General features: G+C 37.0%; 4 protein-coding genes across 4 annotated transcripts; all 4 read right to left on the bottom strand.

The window, feature by feature from the left end:
• Window positions 1–37: 37 nt before the first annotated feature.
• Window positions 38–7382, bottom strand: LOC141840349 (uncharacterized). Its single transcript, XM_074728312.1, has 9 exons — window positions 7198–7382; window positions 6939–7128; window positions 6802–6866; window positions 6648–6712; window positions 5704–5790; window positions 4795–4925; window positions 3612–3717; window positions 2618–2799; window positions 38–365 (listed from the first exon to the last, which is right to left on the bottom strand). The coding sequence occupies exons 1-9, from the start codon at window positions 7374–7376 to the stop codon at window positions 117–119; spliced, it is 1254 nt and encodes a 417-aa protein (XP_074584413.1). The 5' UTR covers window positions 7377–7382; the 3' UTR covers window positions 38–116.
• Window positions 7383–8214: 832 nt separating this feature from the next.
• Window positions 8215–12981, bottom strand: LOC141840350 (putative protein phosphatase 2C 59). Its single transcript, XM_074728313.1, has 8 exons — window positions 12713–12981; window positions 12116–12243; window positions 11797–11895; window positions 11557–11715; window positions 9905–9991; window positions 9741–9832; window positions 9551–9625; window positions 8215–8625 (listed from the first exon to the last, which is right to left on the bottom strand). The coding sequence occupies exons 1-8, from the start codon at window positions 12778–12780 to the stop codon at window positions 8473–8475; spliced, it is 861 nt and encodes a 286-aa protein (XP_074584414.1). The 5' UTR covers window positions 12781–12981; the 3' UTR covers window positions 8215–8472.
• A 705-nt stretch (window positions 12982–13686) lies between these two features.
• LOC141840351 (protein At-4/1) lies at window positions 13687–18040 on the bottom strand. The gene is made up of 8 exons (XM_074728314.1): window positions 17975–18040; window positions 17542–17647; window positions 16479–16534; window positions 15362–15439; window positions 15222–15295; window positions 15024–15157; window positions 14849–14944; window positions 13687–13909 (listed from the first exon to the last, which is right to left on the bottom strand). Exons 1-8 carry the CDS (start codon window positions 18038–18040, stop codon window positions 13758–13760), a joined length of 762 nt encoding a protein of 253 aa, XP_074584415.1. The 3' UTR covers window positions 13687–13757.
• A 562-nt stretch (window positions 18041–18602) lies between these two features.
• Window positions 18603–21945, bottom strand: LOC141841083 (pentatricopeptide repeat-containing protein At2g34400-like). The gene is given in 3 exon segments (XM_074729208.1): window positions 18603–20669; window positions 21030–21919; window positions 21922–21945. Coding segments are annotated over 3 exon segments (1860 nt in total). The 3' UTR covers window positions 18603–19723.
• Between the last annotated feature and the right edge of the window lie 144 nt (window positions 21946–22089).

Below are 22089 nucleotides of genomic sequence, written 5' to 3'. Positions count from 1 at the left end.
TATTACTCAAACATATGATGAGCAGTGGAAGGACGGAGTGGAGGAGGGAAGGCGAAGAGCATGAGATCTCCAAGGAACCATCGTATATGAGCTCCTCGATCATCTCCTCTATGTACTCATTGCCCACCTCCACCCCGTCCCCCTCCTTCTCCGGCCGCTTGGTGGCCTCCCCCGCCGCGGAGCAGCACTTCTCCAGCTTCGCCACCAGGCTCGGCGACAGCGCCGCCGCCATCGACGACGACGATCCGGCCGCAGTGGGGAAGTTGGTGCGGGCCTTGGCGCCGCACATCAGCCGCGCCGCCTCGTCGTACGCCCGCGCCGCGTCCTCCGCCGTCTCGAACGTGCCCAGCCAAATCCGCGTCTTCCTGGAAGAAGCAAAGCAAAGCATATCAGCGGAGCAAACGGGGGCAGGTCAGTAACGTGTTCGACGAAATGCCTCAATGAAAATTTTTTCTAGCTATATTTGATCGATTTACAAGATCGGATGACGGATTTCTGAGACCCATGAGCCCCAATGGCGTTGCCTTACTCCTCTATACCTCTGCAACTTCGACATCTTGGAGGAATCCGAAAAGGAACGAGGAAGTGGTGGATCATGCAAGAGTAGTGACAGTAGTAGGAACTCAGTGGTGTTCTCTTCCTTTGCCTCTCTCTCTCTTTATATACAGAGACCATCCTGGTCCTTGGTATAGGCCACCATCTTAAAGCCCATCCCTGGCTTGGCCCCTCCATCAACCATTTCAATCAATTTATATATATATATATATATAGATATACATATATAATATACTTTGAAATTTATCAAAAGGTTCAAATCGTAAGTAAATTGACTAAAATAAATACATAAAAAACTCTTAAAATGATATTAAAGTCTAAATTTTTAATTTTCTTAGAGGGTTAGGGGGAAGAAGAAACTCTCTTTTTTTTTTTTTTTGTTCTACTCAGACCTTCTCTTTCGCCTCTCTATTAATTGTGCTTCTTCTCGTGGCATGACTCATGTGCTATATGACATGTGTGTTTCTTGTTTTGCTTAAGTAGATACATGGAATTTACAAAGCAAGCATAAGTCATGCTCACTTTATGGCTAGTGGGACCAAGTTTAAGTGACATAAGTGAACATTATCAATTGAGCTACTTATTCATTTTTCTAAAAGAATTTAAATTACCCATGTGGCTGTATGAATGACACAAATAAAAACATCTAATTAATTTTCAACAAGGATATTCATCTAATGTGATTGACACTAAAAAAATTCAACTACAAATGTCGAACCACTTCATGCTTCTTGAATTTACTTTGATGATCATGACATATAAAAAAACATCGAACATCACCTTCAAAATTAATTGACTCAAAGAATTGAATACATAAATTAAAAAAAATTACTTTATTACCTTAATTTAATTCATAATGGAATTATTGATATTCTAATTGAATATCTGTCCCTAATTATTTTGTTTAAATTTGAATTCTTACTACGTTTTGAGTCATCTAATTGCTTAAATTATATTTCTATTATTTTATCTTTAGTTGTACAATACAATTATGTAAAAGTGATGGTATGATAAATTTTGTTAAGTTAAAATGTTGGATCAAGAGACAAACGGGTTTTGAAATAGGATAAAATATACCAAAGATAATAAAAGGAAGAAAACAATAGATAATATTAAAAAAGATAAATAGGATATATATAATGTTTTTTAATGGAGTACGTGTCAAATTTTAAGAGAAGTATAAGTAGACAAGGCACATGGGCGCAATACATGAACAAGGCTTCGGGCATTGCATTGCATGTGCCATGTGCTCGCTTGATCAAGACACAAATTCCTTTGTCATTCAATAATAATAATAATAATAATAATAATAATAATAATAATCTAACAATATTTTCATAGATGTTAGATTCTGTGGGGTCCAGTTATAAATTGTTAAATTGGTTTATGTTGGGGCCATTGGACAATCCATGTGGTCAAAGGACACCAACTTGGATTGTCTAATCATTTTGGATAGATTTTCACTAGAAATTGAATCACATCCACATCCATAACAAAATCAGTTTAAAAAAAAAAGTGATTAATGTTGTAGTTGTAAAGAAGGGCCTAAGCCACTTCTGTTCTTGAATACTGAATTCTTAGAATGCAAAATCTGTAGAGGTTCTGTCCAATGGATCTCATTTCAGGCAAGATTGATCTTTGATCGTGGATGATTTAATTAAAAAATGATGGAGACAATTCTAAGCCGAATCAAGAGCAACTACATAGGAAGAGTTCTATATAAGCCCCACGAGATTTGCATTTTCTCTTGTCTGCTGCCATTGTCAAAGGTGAACTAATCAATGTGTGTTTATGTTGTTGCATTTAATGATGTTGTCGTTGAGGATGTTGTGGTTGTCATTGCATCAAGTGTGCAACTTTATTGCCACACAAGAGGTCACTCTCTCTTTTAGTTTTTAGCACTCAGGAAACAATCTTCTAATTTAGTCGATTAAGATTAATCAATCGAACTTAGACATAATGGAGAAGGGATTTGTTGTCTAGCATAAACCATTGGAGTGATGTAAAATCATAAGATAGATGAGAAAGATATATCTGAGATAGAGGAGGTTCAGAGTGATACCTTTCCTTTATTGGTGGCGTGTTTCCAGATGAGGTTGGCATATTCTGGATGGTCGATGAAAGGATTCCGATTTTGCTGATACAACTTGCATATCCTGTCATTTCTTAACTTCTCTGAGCTCGAAGGGGGATCGAGTTTGTTCCACTGTAGCAAAGTCGAAAGGAGGCCCATTTCATTTGTTTCTGGCAGGAACATATATGAGAGGAACGTTAGCAAACCACTTCATTCAACTTCTTTTCACAAATCATAATGGCTTTCCGGGCAGGGAACTCATAAACATGCTGATAAACATGGAGGGATTGTAGAGATGAAGAGGGAAGAGGAGATTATAGCCTTTGGTGTCTTTACTAAACAACTCTCAATACAATCTCAAAACAATTGTTGTATATAACAAATAGTTTTAAATGCCAACCAGTACCAATGGGCATAACTGAAAGGTATCGTTTCGATCATTCAACAAATCAACTATATCCCAAAAAAAAAACACTACATTATTTAAATGCATGGTAAATATCAGATGCTTAACTTTCTCATAGCTAGCAATCGCTAAAGATTTATTGTTTAGTTTTTTGTATAGTTTTCAAACACATCACAAATGACACTAAAATGCTTCACAACTATAAGGATTATATATATTATTATATTTCTGGATATTCTAACTGAAATTGTAATAGATTAAAGGATATCTTATGAATGGTGTAGAAATTGAACTCTGGTAACTAACAAATATGATCTCATGCAGCTGAGCAGGAATGCTATGTCGTTATATTTAACAGCATATTTAAGCTATTATACTAATCTTAAGAAGTTCAATCATTTGATAATCCAACCTATTTGCCCACCAATCTAGTAGTAATATGTCGAAGCAATCTTTTAAACCTTATTCATCAAACCTCTAAAATTAGTTGAATAGATAAGCTGGCTACCTATGGTTAATCATGTAAACTTCATCATTTAAATAAGCAACAAATAATTCGTACAAAAATGAATTTACCAATATTTGGCGAATCAGAAAGTCGTAAAGGTGGACTCCCATTAGGTTGTTGAAATCCATAAGACACGGCCATATACATTAATGATCGTGCTATGTCTCCTTTCACCTGTTTTACCATACATAATCAAACCAAACTGAGAAAAGCTAAAATATGCTTAAGCCAAAAGAAAAGAAAAAAAAAGAAGCAAGGGACAAGTGAAAGCTAGAAAGGTTTGGTAATAGTCTAATAGACTAGATTCAACTAGTCAAATAAGAATGTATTGATGCATATCTAGAGAAAGGATTTAGGTATTGGTGTGTATCGCTTGGTCCAAGCCGAAACTGAGATCAGAAATGAGCCCGTTACAAGTTATTGGTATAGCGCTCCTGGTACTAAATTTTAATCCTTGCTTATTGCAGTGATTTCTGAGTTCCCTTCATGCTCTGACTAAAACAATGCCTCCACGCCTGTGGCAGAGCTCAACAAGTTTTTATTAACTGCCAGAGGATGAGTTTGATGGTCCATCGGTGAAAATGTGTGATGTGGGGGGTTGAGGGGCTTCATGTTGAAGGAACTGATGAACAAAAGGACTGTGAGGTGGGAGATACATGACAGGGAATGAGGGTGAACGAAAGTGTTCTTTTTGAAGGATCTCAGGAAATATATGTACATACTATTCTATGGAAGCTTCTGTTATCAATTCACACACCAGCTAAATCAATGCCCTTAAAGATTGTTTCCCTGAACAACAACAACAAAAAAAAGTTCGCCGAACGGTCCTAATATCCAGATTTATGATCAAACTACATGAGAATTTGACACGAGAAACAAAATTTGGCCAATCAACAAAAAAGAGAGAAAAACTAAGTTTCGGGGAAGCAAATACTGCAGTAAATGCAGGAAACAAGCAAGAGAAAGGAATCAAAGGATTAACTTAGTTTCAGAGTTTATTATCTGATTCAGAAGGAAAATGCAAAGATTAAGAGACACCAACCAGACTTGGATCTATTGTAAACAAAAGAAAATAAGTTTATAACTTAGTTTACTATGCATCTGTACCAAGAATCTAGATCTATAAAATGTGCAGCATTATTTATGAGAAAAATACCAATACTTTCTTTTCTCGCAAATTTAGCATTCAAGAATCCTTTGGATAAGCAACCAAAGAGAAAGGAGAGAGATATATCAAAATGTAATCAGAACCTCTTTAGGTGGCGCCCATCTTTCCTTGTCAGTTTCGGTGTCGGCAGCAGCTTCATTGTTGGCCGGCCTCGAACAGTGAGTTGATGTAGCCACACATTCCCCATAGTACTTGTTTCCCCTGGATGAATTTACTGCACAAGAATATTTTTTTTCTTAGCATTCTGAGCATGGCTAACGCGAAGTATAATGGAAATTCAAAAGCTAGCAAGAGAAGTAAACTTTTTGTTGCCATAATAATGGCCAAGATTAATAGTAGACCAATAGGGATCCCATATGATGAATTATATTTTTCTTATGAAGAGATTGCTAAATACAAGTGGGTTATACAGTGCAGTACGGTATTGATAACCAGCAACAACTATTCAACTAAAACTGGAAATTTTTGGTTGGTAAAAACTATTAGTCAGAAAACCTGCTATACAAAAACTGCTGCACAAATTTTAGCTGTGAAATATAGCATACACGACAGTTGAACCATTAGGAAATATGGAGTTAGACAACATACAAGTTGAGGATATGTGTATCTGCATGCGTGTTCATTCAAATTAATTGTTCTACCATGATCACAGTATAAACTTCACTTTTTTCATCTGTTCTCCATATGAACATGGAGAAGAAAAACTAAAAACCAAGGAAACTAAACAAATTATACATAATACTCCTTTCATCTAATGACTTTGGTTTGCTCATTTTTTGAGATTTGCTTTCAAGTTTCCAAGGTAGGTGTCTTAGCCATGTTGTAACTTCCATAAGAAACTCCAGGCTAATGCAATTTAAAAAAAAAACAAATAAAATTGCATTTCTATAAAGATGTCCTGACAATTGCATTGCATTTTTGGAATATGCTCTTGATTATGAAATTGTTAATTAGTAGCATGTTTAGTGCTGATTATACCAGTTAATCATTACCATTTGCATCTGCAGGATGAATGTTATGTAAATCCGTCAACATTGGTCCATTTCTCAAGCCATATGAACGAGGCCATAAATGTTCCCCTACAACAAAGAAAAGTGATCATTGCTGGATTTTGCTTTTAAGATTTTGCTTAGATAAGAAGCACAACAAAAAAAAGAATACCCTGGATTACCAACATCAAATAGGAATATTCAATTGTTCCAAGATAATCCAAGGCTTGGCCCTTCCTATAATCCTATCTAGTTTTTATCCTAGCTTGGAGTGCTAAAGTCTACCGAGCAGTAGCAACTAGCAAGCGATTACATCTCAACATGTCCAAACAACATCCAAATGCACTGCTAAAAGGAGATTAGCCAGTTGAGATGGATACAAGAATTTCAAAAGTAAAATGATTTCCAGAGAGAGAATACAAGAAAGATGATCCCAGAGACTGGGAACCATTACAGGTGATGCTCTCTTTTCACAATGTATGAGATACTCACCACACTCTATACTTGTTATTACCTACTAATTACATAAAATTGAACTTCCATTTTCCTATACAGATGTTGAATTGCTCAAGTCATCAGTGTAGACTGTATTCTACTCTCTTTAATTACCTTTCTGTCATAATGCACTTAAGAATAAAACCAAGACAGCATATCAAACTATATGATACTTCCATCATCCCTATAGCCATCTACTATGCTAGCAGAAGGAAATGAAATATTGGCTGGTGAAAATATTGCGCATACCAAATAGCGCAACTACAGTCGGGAGCATTTGAATGCAAATACTAAACTGAATAAATCAATCATAATTTTGCCAGTGCATCCTTAAGTTACATTTTCCATGTGAACTACCATTTTGTTGCCCCATCATTTTAAGAAGAGTAATTCTGATTTAAATATAATGGTTAACAAGAAACAAGTACTTCTTCTGAAGCATATTTACTCACTGTTCCATCCTTCTGGCTTTCCGGCCAATGATTTTGGAACAGCTCTAAGCGAATAGATCTCAATTCTGCACATAAAGACCTAGGCAAGTAGTTCTACATTAGAAAGCTAAAAAAGCATGGAACCAACCACCAAGCTTACAAACTGCAGCCCTACATCTCTGAGGAGGCTTCTGGGTTTTCGAAATCTGCCGCATCAAGAACCTTGAGAGCGTACCAGACCTGAGTTATAACACGCAACAGGTAAACAATTAACAGCTAATTATACTTCGAAGCAGAGAAACAAACAAGTACGTCTTTGTAACGCAGCGATTGATGAACAGAAACAATGGAATTGAGCTTCTGCATCAGGGCGGCGCCTTTAAGCCCATCGACGCCAGTGTAGTATCCGTCGACATCTTCGCAAGGGTAAATTGTGGCCGTGACAGCTGAATCGAAAGTAAGCGCACAGGCGAATCCCACGATGCCCGCTAATAAAATGCCCCTGGAGAAAAAAAAAAGAATATCGAATTCCGATCATATGAAACAGGAAGATCATCGAGACCAAAGAAACCTGAGGAGGAGTCTGCTGGCCTCGTGCGGCGAAGGGCGGACAGGCTTGCTGCGAGGGGCAGAACTCGCCTTGATCATGCCAATGGTGGGTGAGAGAATCGAAGACCGGCGGACGAGGGATGAGGAGGAGGGAGCTGTGGTGAAAGCTAGGGTTTGAGCGGGAAGGAGGAAGGTGCTCATGGATGGAGTCAGACTGTCAGGCACCCTACACTGGTACGATTACCGCCGGTGAGGTTGTGGTTGGCATTTAAGGAAGTCCACGAACCAAATACTTTTGCCGATTATGGAATTTATTCGATAACGCCCTTATAATTAGTTTTTACCACATGATATCCCAACAATGGGTTATTTTTAATCACGCCCCTCATTATTATTATTATTATTAATTTTACATTATTTTACCTTTCAATTTTAAACATCACTTAAAAAAATCAACTTATTTGAGTAACTTCATATCAAATTCTAATGACAATCTGCTTATTTAAATTATTTTGCACTAAAAATTTTTAATTTCTAATTCCTTGCTAATATTATATAAATATGTCCACGAGAATATGATGTGATGGGTAAGAGGGGTGGAACAAACTTCCTAAATAATGAAAATTCAAATCAAATCTTATCATAACATTATATCTAAAAAGTTTAAAAAATTTATGACATTAAACTCTATCAAAACTCATATACCCTAATGGTCAAAAAAAAATTATAAAACTGAAGGTAATGATTTAATTGACATAAAATGGGCTACTAAAACAATTTTGATCCTCTTAACTTGTAATTGTCTTCTTTATAGATAGATAGGGAAAGGGTCTGATTTGAAGCACAAGAGCTTGAATTCAGTAACTTGAAACACCAAAGTCCAACTCTTTGGTTTCAAAGATTATGCATTTTGTGTTTTAACTATGCAAGTTGCATCGAAAAAAAAAACTACAGAAAAGTGTTGAAAACTGAGAAAAAAAATTAGAGTAGATAGATTCCGTAAGAATATACAGGGCCTTGAAATCTCGGGGCCTACAAATCATCTAAAACAGAGTATCTATCTGTATTACAATCAATGTTCATCAGTTTCATAATCATGTACCACATACAGTCACACACGCTCAGTAGGTTAGAATACAGGAGGGCATTTAAAATACCCTAACAAGAACAAGAAGAACCTCATCGATCACTCCAAATAAAAGAGCAACCAATTGTTATCACCCAGATTCAAAGTCCTAAAACAATTACAGACAACATATAGGGGATAAAAGAGAAACAAGGAGATAGGGGTTTTCACCTACAACTTTCTTGTAGTTTCATCACTACTAGCCAAGAAACGCACGACGACGCAGGTTATATTGTCCGCACTGCCTCTTTGATATGCCTCCTGCAACAGCTTCTTGGCTGCTTGTTCTGGATCCTCAAAGGATTTTACCATCTCCACAGCTTCCTGTAGGGGATGGGATTCAATTAGAAAGTAGTTAATGCTTTGTGTTGGTCTTTTCTTTACTTTCTTAAAGGGAATTTTCAAATATGTTCATTTTAGTTTATCATCGCAAAGGCAACTATTTTATAAAATATTCATCACATAGGATTCACCAGGAATGGACCCGACTTCAACTCTACCAAATGTCAGATTGACAGTGATAAATAAATTTATCAATCTTGTTTTTATAGTACTTAAATTTACAAGATCCAACATAGTTCGGGTTATCTACAAATCTACTTAATGACACACAGTTAGTAATGTTACATTAGGCTATGCAGCGTCAATTTTAGTTAATGACACTCATACAACATATTTTTTTATCATCTATTTGGGCTAAGCTAATTGTAATGACATTAGTATTTTTCTGACTTTTGCAATAATCTCACAGTCATGTCCTTTTTGATAATCTCACATTAGTATTTTCCCCTCATTTACGATTATTAATTATTTAGCTTTTAAATTTGTAGATACCATTAACTGACTTTGTAGAAGTTTCACTACTCATTAATATGTCTGAAGGTCTAAAGATATACACTTGTAAACAAGATAAGACATCATAGTTCTAGTATAAAAGGGCAGTCCAGTATACAAAACTCTTGCCAAGACGGGATCCTAGGGAAGGATTGGACCATATTGGATCTATTGTATGTAGCCTTACCTTGCATTGCAAGAGGCTGCTTCCGCGACTTAAACCCGTTAACCCGTGACCACAAGGTCACACGGAAACAACTTTACCATTGCACCAAGACTCCCTTTCATCTTAGTTCTAGATGTATAAGATAGAAATTTAAATTTTGATTGCATACTTATTAGATTTATTTCAAATCACATCAATACCTTTAAAATTTACAAAGGCATAAATGCAAAAGCATAGATATGTAAGCACCTCATTTGAAACAACATCCCATAATCCATCACTTGCAAGAATTACAAACTCGAGAGATCCATCAACCTCCTCCTCCTGCATTCAGCAATGAGTGCTCATGTTGGATCAGAAAATCCAGTGAAACTGTTGCTCATTGGTGAAAGCAAAACTATAGATTAACTTATAGAGAAAAGAAAGGGTTAGATCAAACATGAATTTCTGGATCTGCAACAACAAATCGCTTCAAATGCCTATCACCAAATGCACGAGAAACAGCAAGGACGCCACCAACACGCCATGTTCCTTTAATAACAAAATGAAGATTAAACTAAAATTCATCCAACAATAGGTAAAGTTGGAGGAATGATAAAATACCTGCCCACATCACAAAGCCCCCAGCATCCTCAATCCTTTGCCTCTCATCTGTTTGGTCAGGCTTGTGATCCCTTGAGACGGCTATAGCTGCACAAGTCAACAACAGGCACTCGTGAGAAGGCCTAGAAAAGAGGGAAATTTTAAGCTCATTAACTGTTAGTTTACAGAAATTTCAAACCATTCCAAGAAAGTTGTTTCTGTTCTGACCCAGCACATTAGTTTTAGAATATATATATGGTTATGAAAGTAATCAACAAAGTTTCCACTTGAAAACTAATCTCTCAATGTGTTTAGATATTTCTGTACAACTCTACTGTGACTTTAGAAAACAGATGAAAATCATGTTTGGAAAAAAGTGATCCCTCAAAAAACAACTCCTTGGAAAATTCATCACAAATGATGTGTCAAAAGACAAGAACCAAGTTGAGCATGCATCTGAATCAGTTGGACTATTAATGAGTAAACAAACTTGATTCAATGGAAAAAGAAGGGAAGAAAAGAAAAAATTTTCCAAAGTGCAGCAAGCTTATAGAATATAAGTACATACCAAAATTGACCAACAAAAAAAAAAGGAATTAACAACCATACAAAATTTACTGCTCATAAATGACACACAAATTTGAGTATAAATAGAAGACATTAATGAGTTGTACTCCCAAAGAAAAAACAAAGTGAACCACAAGATGATCAAAGACCAGGAAATGATTAAACAGAAAGGATAGTTGTAACGATTCAAAAGAATATATAGATCCTCAAAGGATGGAAGAACTCAATACTGCCGTATGGCATACTATTTCTCACAAGATTATCAAATTTTCTTATGAGACTTTGATCCTCTTTATTATTTGATGTGATTCAAATTTTCTTTCCTATGATTTTGGCTGTAATACAGTTTAAAATGGAATGTTGACAAAACAATAATCTAAGGAAAGAAACTTCATCAGAAATGCAAGGAGAAAAGGTAGATTTTCAATCATCTTGATCTTATGTTTAGAAGGCCGAAGTAAAAGTCTGACATTGGACTCTGAGAGAATGGAATATAGGTTAGAAAATAAAGAAGGTAAGTTAACCACATTTAAAGTACTAAGATTAATATGTAACAAATATGGGTGCAAAAAGAAAAGCGATAATGAAATCAAGAACCTAGGTGAGTCAATTTATGAAAAAAGGAGAGGTAAAGATGCAACAATGTTTCAAAACCAACAATATTTTTATCCACTCCTTTTTAACTACTATCATTTTTAATGGTTACTTCTTCTCTCTACTTTGGTCTTGCTGCACAATTCAAGGAAATGAAAGACGCATTGCTCACTAGAGAAAAAAAAGATGTGATTTTTTGCTTTAACAAGCCCTGTAGAAGATGAAATCCTGCTATATTGTAAAATATTGTGGTGTTCCCTTCCATATTAATGATTGGTCTTGCTGAAAAGGTCAAACCAACAATGTATGCTCAACAATGTTCTCATAAGAAATTGATGGCTTACTTCTTAAGGACATTTTACATGTGGCTTCTAGCCAAGTGGTGTTGTTGTAGCAGTGATTGCAGCAAATCGGTTCTTAGGTATTTGTTAGCAAAGTGTTTACCATGATTTGTTCTCATAAAAAATGGCCTCTAACTAATTCAAATGATGATTATAAGTACTGGGACTTACCATCTCCTCCCTTACATATAACAACTCTTGAGTCCCCAACATTTGCTACAACTAAACGATTACCAACAAGAACTGCAGTTGAAGCAGTTGAACCAGCCTCTCGATTTTGACTGTTCTCACATTTTAAAAACTCTGAATCTGTATGTTTGTATGCATCAGCTGAAGAAATTCAAAGAAATATTTTGAAGTCAGATTCTCTATTTTACATATCCTTACATAACAAAAGCAAAGTAGCATTACCTAGAGCTGACTTGATATCACTACTGAATTTGGGATGTTGAAGTAAATTGCTGAAAAGGTTTTTTTTTACATACTCTGCCACTTGTGCACCACCATGGCCTGCACATCATACAATTACGATAAAAAAAATGGCATCAAGGCATTGAATGTATAAGAATTCCAACAAAAAAAATCCTATTTAAGATGTATAGAAAGAGACATGATTAAGGATATTCATGAAAGCATTTTTAAACTTTTCCCACTAAATAAAAAACTAAGAAAAGAGGATACTACACCAAACAGAACAGTTAATAGAAAGCAGAACCAGAGAAACTCTTACCATCAAATACACCAAACAAGCCTACAATTTGGTCATCTATACAATCAATTCTTGTCTCATAGAAGTCCTCCATTGAAGATCTTTTACCTGGAGAGCTTGCATATCCATAACTGAACTTCAAGTTTTGACTGTTATGAAAGAAACAGACATGAGTTCTCATGGTATTGTGAAGCATTACTACATCCATATAAGGTGACCCATGCGAATATACGTAAAATTATCGACAAATAGTCTAACTCATAGCTCACAATTTGCAAATACATGATGGATTCATTGCATGTTCCTGAATCTACTTGTACAGAGAAACTTAAACTAATGATTCCATGGGAGCACAAGCTATCACAAAAATTAGCTTGAATTAAATACTCAAAACATAGAATGCCAATGGCAGCAGGAAGCAAAGATCCACCCATACGACAGCAAACGTAGGAAATCTCTTGCGTAAAAGAGGGTAACAGATCCACTCGATAAACGGAAAGCTAATACCGCGTACAAACATTACCACAGCCGCAATAAGCGTCGCCATCAAAATTAGAAGGCCAAACACAAGCTTATCGAGAAGGAAGACAATCGAATTGAAAATAGTACTAATAATACCTGAGTCCTCCACCGCTAACTGGCGAACCGTTGGCTTGAGCACCGTTAATCGAATTCAAATAACTCATCTTTCGTCCAAATCTCCCAATCAAGACAGAAGAGAGAAATTCTACAAAAACGAACCAATTACAGGGATCGAAGTTATTAGCCCGGAGAGAGATCCAGATCCTCAATCGATCTCTTCATACTCAAGTTGGCGTCCGATCCAAACCGAAGCAAAAAAAAAAAAAAACTACGCACGATCAAATTCACCGCCTAAATAAGAAATAACTATAAGACGCCAATAAAAAAAAACACCAATCGAAGAAAAAGAAATAACCAGGAGAACCAAACCTAATCGAGAGCAAGGACGAGAAAGAAACAGAAGAGAGAGAGAGAGAGAGAGAGAGAGAGGGGGGGGGGGGGGGGGGGGGGGGGGGGGGGGGTTCCTTTTAGCAATTTCTCATGGAGCTGTCTTTTATATTTGCTTCTAGAACCTCGCACTGGCAATATTTAAATCCATGCCCTCCGGTTTGTCCCCCCTAAGCCAATTTCATATTTGCCTTTACACCCTTGTCCGCTAGTTTTATTCGCGTCAACGCCTTCCTTTTTCTGGGGTCTTGTGCATCAGAGACAAAGTTCATTGGGCAACGGGAAACTAGAAAGAGATTTATTAATATCTTGCAATTAATCTTAAAAATAATACAAATGTTAAATTTAGCATATTGTAATAGATTTTCTCCTCCCTTCTCTGTCATTCCGCGAACAGAAGGTGGTGGCCACTGAAACAAAACAAACTCAGGCGCGGACAACAAACACTGTCTACGCAATATTAAATTCGGCAGCATGGCTATCTATAATTTGAGCTACAGGCCATCCAAAACACACATTTCTTCTAGCCAATTTTGAAATTCAACAGAGAAACCAAGATTTTGGCAGCTGGAGAGTTCGATTAAGATCTCGTATTGAACAACGCTGAGCTTAACATCTATCTCCGTGTAGAAGAGAGTGGAAAGGTAGTAAGTTCTAGTACCTGCTGTGGCAGTGTGCCATCCTGATGGGATGACTATGTGTGATCGTCGTTCAAAGCCGCCACTTGCCTCTTCAGCGACTCATTTTCCTTTCTGAGTCTCATGATCTTCTGCTTCAATGTTTCTACGTGATGGAGCGAGATGGAATCCCTCTGTTGCTTCTCTTGCTTCTGTTTCATAATTTGCACTGGAACAAAGAATTAGAGAAGATCATTAGTGGTTTGGGAGATTAATGGCGTACACTTATTTTTTTTTATGTTCTAAAATAACCATTTCATATTGGTCACACAAATCAATGTTGAACACAGTCATTTTGTCTCATTAAAACAGTCATCTAAGGAATATCTATTCTCATCTTATTTCGTCCAAGAAATACATACTTGTGTGGGTGGGATGAAATGGGCTAGCCTGAAGGACCGGGGGAACTAGACAGATTGAACGAGTCAGAAAAAAGGTTCACTATGTGAGAAATTTGACGAGCTGGGCAGACTGAGTGCAGACCAAGCAAATTGTATGGGCTTAAATATGCAAAGCGGATTAAGCATTAGAAGAGGACTAAGCTGTGGCCGAGCAAGTTAGCCAAGTCATATTGGTTGGGCGAGCCAAGCAAATTTGTGTGTGTAGAACAAAATATTATTGTAAAACTATTGTTTATCTATTACTTTCAAAATCTGTATGAACCAAATATAAGACTCAGAATCTATTTCATTCCATGGACTAATCTGAAAACACATATTCCTATTCTATTATCACATTCCCTATCAATTCCGTTCCATTAACCACAAGCAACATAATAAACAGCTTAAAAGCACAAAATAAAACTATATGGAACAACTAGAAAAGAAAATGCATATATCATTTCTGGTACAATGTAAGTTTGTATCCAATGCTAACCATAATTTAAATCATAAAACATTTGCTTTAGATTGTCTTTTAACTATTTGGCTAAAACATGTGAACCCTTAGCTTCTTCTCAAAGGCTAATGGAATACTACCTTTTGTTCAACTGGACTTATGACCACCACTGATGTTTTTTTTTCCTAATGCAATTATGCTAATGATATTTTTTTACCAGATTTTCCTAAGAAATACAATAAATGCATTATTTACACTGTATACTACTCACATTCATTCTCTGTATTCTGCAGCTTTACTTGCAGATCATTTTTTTCATTCTGTTCAGCCAGAAGCTGAGATTTTAATTCCAGGATCTCAGAATCATCTGTTCAAGAAAAGATTTTTTTATGAAATATTAGGTGTTATTGCAGAAATTAAATAATATCACTAGAAGTTAGTCATACATTTAGATTGCAGATCAGAGGTAACCATTTCCAGATTGCTGGTCAGTATCTCTATATGTGTTTCATGCGTGACCAATTCTTGCTGAAACTGATTTATCAAAATTTGATCTGAAGCTTGCTTATCAAGTGAGCAGCTGATTGCAATGTAATTTTAGTTGACATTCATGTATGCAAGAAAAAGTTAAAACTGTAACCTACCTGACTTGCTTCTCCAGCTCGTGAATTTTCTGGTTGTGCTCTTGTTTAAGCATGTCAATCATTTTTTCATGTTCCTGCTGAAGGTAAATGTTTTCAGCTGATGGGAACATTTTAGAGAAAGAAGAGATTGAAAAACTTACTGCTCCTAGGCTGAGCAGTTTGAAATTTGCTTCCCTAATTTCCTCAGTTAACCTTTGGCATTTTGCACGATATGCCATCTAGCTTCAGAAGAAAAATACCTTTTATGAGGGTAATTCAGTAAATCCTAGTGACCATTGGCCAGGAAATCCTCAAGGTTCATAAAACCACGGAAGATATTAAAATAAATTGAAAAAAAAAATAAGATAACAAAGTGAGCAAGTATTCCCATTCTAACATAACTTTTCACTATTAGCCTTGCTCCCTAATACGACGATGTGACCAAATACAAGATTTTTGAACTTCTATTGTCTTTTTCATGTTAATTGATAGTAAGAATGGTCCTCCCATTTCAAACAATACAACAGAACCTCCAGAAGAATTTGGCCACTACATTTCCCCTCAAACCAAAAAAGGATTAGAACCAGTACCCAAGCTCAATAAGATTGAGCTGTAACTTAATTTGGTTTTGATAACTTAACACTAAATATACTAATAGAAAGTGCATAATTCAAATGAGTTATATGTATCTTGTCAGTGAAGACATACGGCTTACAATTAGCCTCTTTAACTTCTGAATTTTCAACCATCCCACTTTATTTTGTGATTGTTTTAATTATTCACATTTTCTGGCTTTTCAATCACCAGCATATAATGCCCCAAAACTTCCATTGAAAGAATTTTCATTTGCTTTTATTCCAAGGAACAATTTATGCAAGGTGTATGAAAGATCAAGGTTTATATTATTTTGCACCTAAGCATCTTTCTACTGCTACTCTTTTGCTTTTCACCTTGTTGGTAAGAGAAGTTGTAAGTCATAATTTTATCCAGAGACATCTTCTACTAAATTAATGCTTTTTGTATATAATACTAATTCAGAACACACTTTAGCTTTATACATATGCTAGAACATTAAAGGACAATTGTTTTTAAAAAAAATGCTTCCTCGTATCTAGCTTTACAGAAGTACCAAACACCTAAATCGTGTGCAATGCCAAAATATCCTAATCCAAAAATTAGGATATTTGATAGCGCATTTGGTAAAAGTACCAAATTACTAAATTAATGAATAATATATATCATTAGCATGTAATGAATGCATCAGGAGCAAAAGCATACCTCATCAACAAATTTGCTCCAAGATTCATGATGTGACCTTCTTAACTTTTCATTTTCTGTCCATCTCATAAAATATATTAAACATTGCCATGCTTTGCCAGAGGATCTTAGCACCAAATATTATGCGTACAGGATAAAAACCCCTACTCGAGAATACTACATCTAGATGGTCTCCAAATGCACAGCTAATTCTTATCTAATAAAAGCATTTTGGCATGCAGCGATCACTTTGCATTATTATGGATTGAAAGCAAACACAAGATTTAAGTGCAGCAAACAAGTTTTATATATTGTTGATAGAGGAAACAGTCTAAGTGCATGGATAATATATTGCGGACACTGCTACAAGTAGAATCAGACCTGTAAAATAGCACAACTAAGTGCAGCAAATACTTTTTGCATATATGATTAATAGCAGTAACAGTATTAGTGTCTACTACATGGATAATGTACTGTGCACAAACAATTTACAACTGGAATCAAATCATTGGCATGGCATGGAGCCCCAGATGCTGTCACATCGATATCGACATGGTATTGGCCACCATACAAGTGTACAACTAGTTGCTGGATAAAAATAGTATAAAGAGCTTTCTCTTCAAGTTGTACCAAAGCCATCTTAACAAATTTCCTAAATTTGTAGCAATAAGTTGATGGGTTGCTAATATTAAGCAAAATGATAGCTGCTATATATCAACATGAACACTGTTAAAAATCATATGAAATACAAAGTGGCTTAGGTAGAGTAAATGCCAGTATTTAGCAAGATCTAGTATCATGAAGGAATCTTAAAATCTAAAGTTGCCACTTTTTCCTATCAAATTAGTAATAACAAATGCATTTATTAAGCAGCGCAAGTGAAGTAAATATATTAATATAAATATTGTTCAAAATCATTTCAGAAATATAAAATGGCTCAGTAAAGTCAATGTCAGTATTTAGCAAAATCTAGTATCACGAGGGAAACTTCACATTTAAAGTTTGCAACCAAAAGCATTTATTAGTTCCTACTGGAGTAACATGTGAATTTGCAAAGTCGTACTGAGTTAATCGCATACTCGACCTGCTTTAAAATCATTGCAAGTGGCTTCAAGAGCTTCGCGTTTCATGACTTCACAGTTATAACTCATCTTCAATGACTGAATCTCCAAAAGTGCATCATTGTATCCCTGTCCACGAAAAAGCAAGCAACAAACATGTGATACTGCCATTCGCCATCCATCAGAAGAAAATTTCAAGTGCCCATTTCTTCATATATTCTTCATCTCTAGAACCACCAACCACCTTCTGCACCTTTTTTTGTCTCCACTCGATTACCAGTCATCAAACGAACCACTAACCAATATCGAAAGTAAAATGACCTAACAAATGCGATCGAGAACTTGGACATTACAGATCAAAACCCTTAATTGATTCGGACAGCCCGATCTATCAGCCGGTGAGGAAGGAGATCCCGACTTAGAAGAGACGAGAGGAACTTCGAACCCTGCGCTTACCTGGTAGATCCGATCGAAGTCTCGTACTAGGGTTTCCAGCTCCTCGCCGTTCTCCATCCCTTCCATCTTGCCGCCAGTAGCGTAACTCCGAGACGACGCTTTTATAGTCCCATGGTTGAAATCGATACTCAAAAATAAATAAATAAATAAATAAAAATCAAAGTTTGTAAGTTAAAAACGAAATTAATTAATTACGAATTAATTATATTTGAATTTTAAAATCAAAACTACAAAATCACTATACCCTTAAACATAGAATTGTTTTACAAAATATATTGTTTTTAATTAAACATAGACAAATATGAATACATTAAAATTTTAATATATTAATAATTAATTAAAAAAAACCAAACCTAAATTCTAGTGCTGTAGTTAAGGTCCTGCAAGAATTGATTAATATCAAAATAAAAAAAAATGAAGTACAGTATTCAGATTTAAAAAATAATAGTGTTATTTCAAATAATCAGCATTTTTTATTCATATAAATTTTGTTAGATATGTTTTATAAATTACAAGATTAATGTACGCAAGACTCACCAAAACACAGAATGCTGTAGCCATTATATCAGAAGTTCATGTGTCATATTCATAGAATTTAGAACAATTGTGATTTTTAAGTCATTGAATCCTATAGCAAGTTCATCTGTTCCTGATCCAACAATGCAAACTTAGGTTGACCTTTTGAGAGATATCAAAACTCTTATATCAAACATAAAACCAAATGAACAAAAGAAGCCAACACAAGTTGGCAAACCAAAATCTATGGCCATGAGAAACCACTTCCTCACACCATTTGTCTGCATGAGATTGTTCATACGTTTCCATACAGCTTATAATTTCCTCAGCCGCAAAGGTGGTCGCCGTATCGGTAAGCATGATTGTCGAAGTCATGGTTGGTGTCCTTGCATCTCCAATGAAGTTAGAAATCCCCAGAATTGGACTCACATTGCAGGCTTACTCAGCAAAATGTAGTTAGAGAACTACAAAAATGTAACAGGTGCTTTGGGTACAGGGATCTTGGCTAATGTAAGGTTTAGGATCCTTCTTAAAGTATAAGCAGCATTGTATCAGTTATGCCATACACATCATTTTAAAAAAAGGACTATAATCTCTATTAGTTTGCACAAAAGTACCTGGGTAAGTAGTGGATCTGATGTCCGAGGCAGGCTTTGCAAGTTGCAAGTCGAAGAATGTGATCACAAATTTGGATTCTGGAAATCACAAGTAGGATGTTTATCCAAGTCAAGGAGCAAGGAGATTTTTCTGAATCATCAGCAACAATAGAAGTTGGAATTTCAAGGGGCATAGTTTTTATTCTCTTATCTCATTGCAGCCATCAGTTTCAAGCCTTTCAGGTATGCTTCAGTTTTCTTTGATGTCAAATAACTTGTAGCATAGCAGCTACCTCTATAATTTACATAACCAGAGTAATTCCACATCAGTAGTTGCTCTGCAACTCTTTCAGAGCATGCTCACTAATAAAGATGCAAGAGTCTGTATCAGCAACCCTTGCTCATGAAGCTCCTTAGTGTAAGAGTTCGAATAGTGTTCACTTTTCATCCTTCTGCTTTCTTCTTAATGCATCTTCTTATTGTTAATGCTGTAATTGTGAACCTAGGTTAATATTAACCCAGTTCAGCTATTAACATAGATCATAGTCCTTCAGATAAATTTCTAGGATGGCTAAAACCTCAGGATTACCTTTCACTAAAGAGCAATTGCTACATGTATCGGTCTATACCAGCTAATTTAGTCGATCTTTGGAGTGTAACCTTCCATCTTCATCTCATCAACTACTAAGTCAATCATATCAAAAATCTCTGTAGCTCTGAGATGCAGCCTGTCACCTGCATGGAATTCATGGACTTGGTCACTGACCTCGATCCAGCTGCAACCAGGAGTCTTCGCTACGCCCCTCTCCCTCATTAGCCCTATCATCCTGGCTGAATCGTTCCATCTCTTTGAGCCTGCATACATTTTAGAAGAAATGACATAGTTTGCTGAGTTTGAAGGCTCCAATTCAAGGATCCTCTTTGAAATTTTCTCTCCTATTTTCGCATTCTTGTGATAGCGGCAAGCACTAAGCATAGCTCCTAAGGCAACAGCATCAGGTTTTTGAGGCATTTCCTCCAGGAACTCCCATGCTTCTTCCAATAGTCCAGCACGTGCAAAAAGGTCAACCATGCAGGAATAATGCTCAATCTTTGGAACAATTCCATACGTTGACTGCATGAGACCAAACCAACGACGGCCTTCATCAACTAAGCCTGAATGTACACATGCCGAAAGCAAACCTATAAAGGTAATATCATCAGGTATAAGCCCTTGCTTATCAGCAAGCATCCGGGAGAACAATGAAATAGACTCTTCGCCTTGCCCATTGAAAGCAAATGCAGAGATGATAGCATTCCATGTGAATAGGTTCCTGTGAGGCAAGTTTTCGAAGACTTCGATAGCTTGGTCTAAATTTCCACATTTTGCATACATGTCAACCAAAGCTGTTCCGACATAAACATTATTATATAGGTCATTTCTTAACGCATATGCATCGAGGGACATGCCAAGCTCTAGTGCCCCAACCGAAGCGCAAGCTGATAGAACACCTACAATTGTGATTTTGTCAGGTTCAATCCCTTTCTTCCTCATGGTGTGAAATAATTTAATGGCTTCATCTGACAAACCATTCTGAGCATACCTGTGTAGTTTTGACAAGCCAAACAATCAATCCAAGATTATATATGACATAATCTAACAATTCCCATAACAAAATTAAAAATAAGTGATTGTCTCCATTTACTAACAGTAGATATGACAGATAAAATGAACCAACAGATTGAACAAAAGTTTGTCTAGTTTAGCAAAAAGGACATCAAAATGTAATGCACAAGGGTCCAACAAATAGTTCTTTTCTGTTGAACTGCTATGGAAGCAATACTGAAAGAAGCAATTCTTTGTTGCTATGACACCAAAGGCTTACCACAGTCAAATATTGTAATCAACTAGAGCAACTGCTATGGAATTTGGAAAGTGAGTTTCGAAGAGGAATGATATGTACCCTGTGATCATTGCGTTCCATGCAACCAAATCCTTCTTTGCCAGTCTATCAAAAACCCTCCTTGCTAAATCCAAATCCCCACATTTACCATACATATCAATCAAAGAAGACCCAAGAAACGAGTTCAGGACCAATCCATACTCTCCCACCAGCTCCTCCAACCACATGCCCAAGCTCATGTCCCCCAAGTCCCCGCACGCCGCCAGGACACTCACCAGAGTGACCTCGTCCGGCTCGACCAGTCCTTCTGATCGCATCCTCCGGAACAGCTCCACCGCCTCCCCAGCGCAACCCATCTTCGCGTACCCTGAAAGCATCGAATTCCAGGAGACCGAATCTCTCACCGCGATTTCATCGAACAGCTTGCGGGCGAGGCCCACCTGGCCGCACCGCGCGTACATGGTGAGCAGAGAGTGCTGGACGTGGTCGACGTCGTGCAGGGCGAGCTTGAAAATGGAGGCGTGGGCGGCGAGGCCATGGTGCAAGGACTGGAGGTTGGCGGCGGCGAGGAGAACGAAGGGGAAGGTGTAGCGGTCGGGCCGGAGGCCGGAGCGGAGCATGCGGAGGTAGAACTCGAGGGCGAGAGGAAAGCGCGAGTAGAGAGTGACAAGGGCGCGGATCACGAGGTTGAAGGAAAAGTCGTTGGGTCGGGGGTTTTGGGAAAAAAGGAGGAGGGAGTAGGGGAGGTCGCCGAGGAGGAGGAGCCTGGCGAGGAGGTCGTTGGGCTTGCGGACGGCGCGGGTGAGCATGTGGGCGTGGATCTGCTTGAAGCATCGGAGGGTGGCGCATTGCTTGAGGAGAGAGAGGATGCGGTGGTGCCGGTGGCGAGAAGGAGAGGGATCGGGAGGCGGCGGCGGCGGCGGCGGATGAAAGGAGGCGAAGGGAGTCTGGGCTTTAGCAGTTTGGATTTGAGCATGGGCTTGGGCGAATACTCGAATCGCCGAACGAAAGTACCTCATCTGATGTTCACTTGGCGACTTTTGATTAAAAAATATATATTTCTTTTTTTAGAAAAAAAAAATTAAATAAAAAATTTGAAAAAACGAAAATAAATTAAATT

This window comes from Curcuma longa, chromosome 11, assembly GCF_044706935.1.
Source record: "Curcuma longa cultivar G26 ecotype Majalengka, Jawa Barat chromosome 11, ITB_CL_G26_1.1, whole genome shotgun sequence".
In the NCBI taxonomy this organism is placed as follows: domain Eukaryota; kingdom Viridiplantae; phylum Streptophyta; class Magnoliopsida; order Zingiberales; family Zingiberaceae; genus Curcuma; species Curcuma longa.
Note: the sequence above shows the minus strand (reverse complement) of the source record. Positions and strands in the feature narration are given on the sequence as shown.

Excerpts from the sequence above, each read along its gene's own strand:
- LOC141840349 (XM_074728312.1), bottom strand. The coding sequence starts at position 7,376 with ATGAGCACCTTCCTCCTTCCCGCTCAAACCCTAGCTTTCACCACAGCT. Across the intron at positions 4,926-5,703 it reads TCATCCTGCAGATGCAAATG|TAAATTCATCCAGGGGAAAC; the intron begins GTAATGATTAAC and ends ATTCTTGTGCAG. Across the intron at positions 3,718-4,794 it reads GATGGGCGCCACCTAAAGAG|GTGAAAGGAGACATAGCACG; the intron begins GTTCTGATTACA and ends ATGGTAAAACAG.
- LOC141840350 (XM_074728313.1), bottom strand. The coding sequence starts at position 12,780 with ATGAGTTATTTGAATTCGATTAACGGTGCTCAAGCCAACGGTTCGCCA. Across the intron at positions 9,992-11,556 it reads TATATGTAAGGGAGGAGATG|CTATAGCCGTCTCAAGGGAT; the intron begins GTAAGTCCCAGT and ends TGACTTGTGCAG. Across the intron at positions 9,833-9,904 it reads GGGCTTTGTGATGTGGGCAG|GAACATGGCGTGTTGGTGGC; the intron begins GTATTTTATCAT and ends TTGTTATTAAAG.
- LOC141840351 (XM_074728314.1), bottom strand. The coding sequence starts at position 18,040 with ATGGAAGGGATGGAGAACGGCGAGGAGCTGGAAACCCTAGTACGAGAC. Across the intron at positions 16,535-17,541 it reads TTGCAATGATTTTAAAGCAG|AAAATGAAAAGTTAAGAAGG; the intron begins GTCGAGTATGCG and ends TGAGATGGACAG. Across the intron at positions 14,945-15,023 it reads CTCTGATCTGCAATCTAAAT|ATGATTCTGAGATCCTGGAA; the intron begins GTATGACTAACT and ends TTTCTTGAACAG.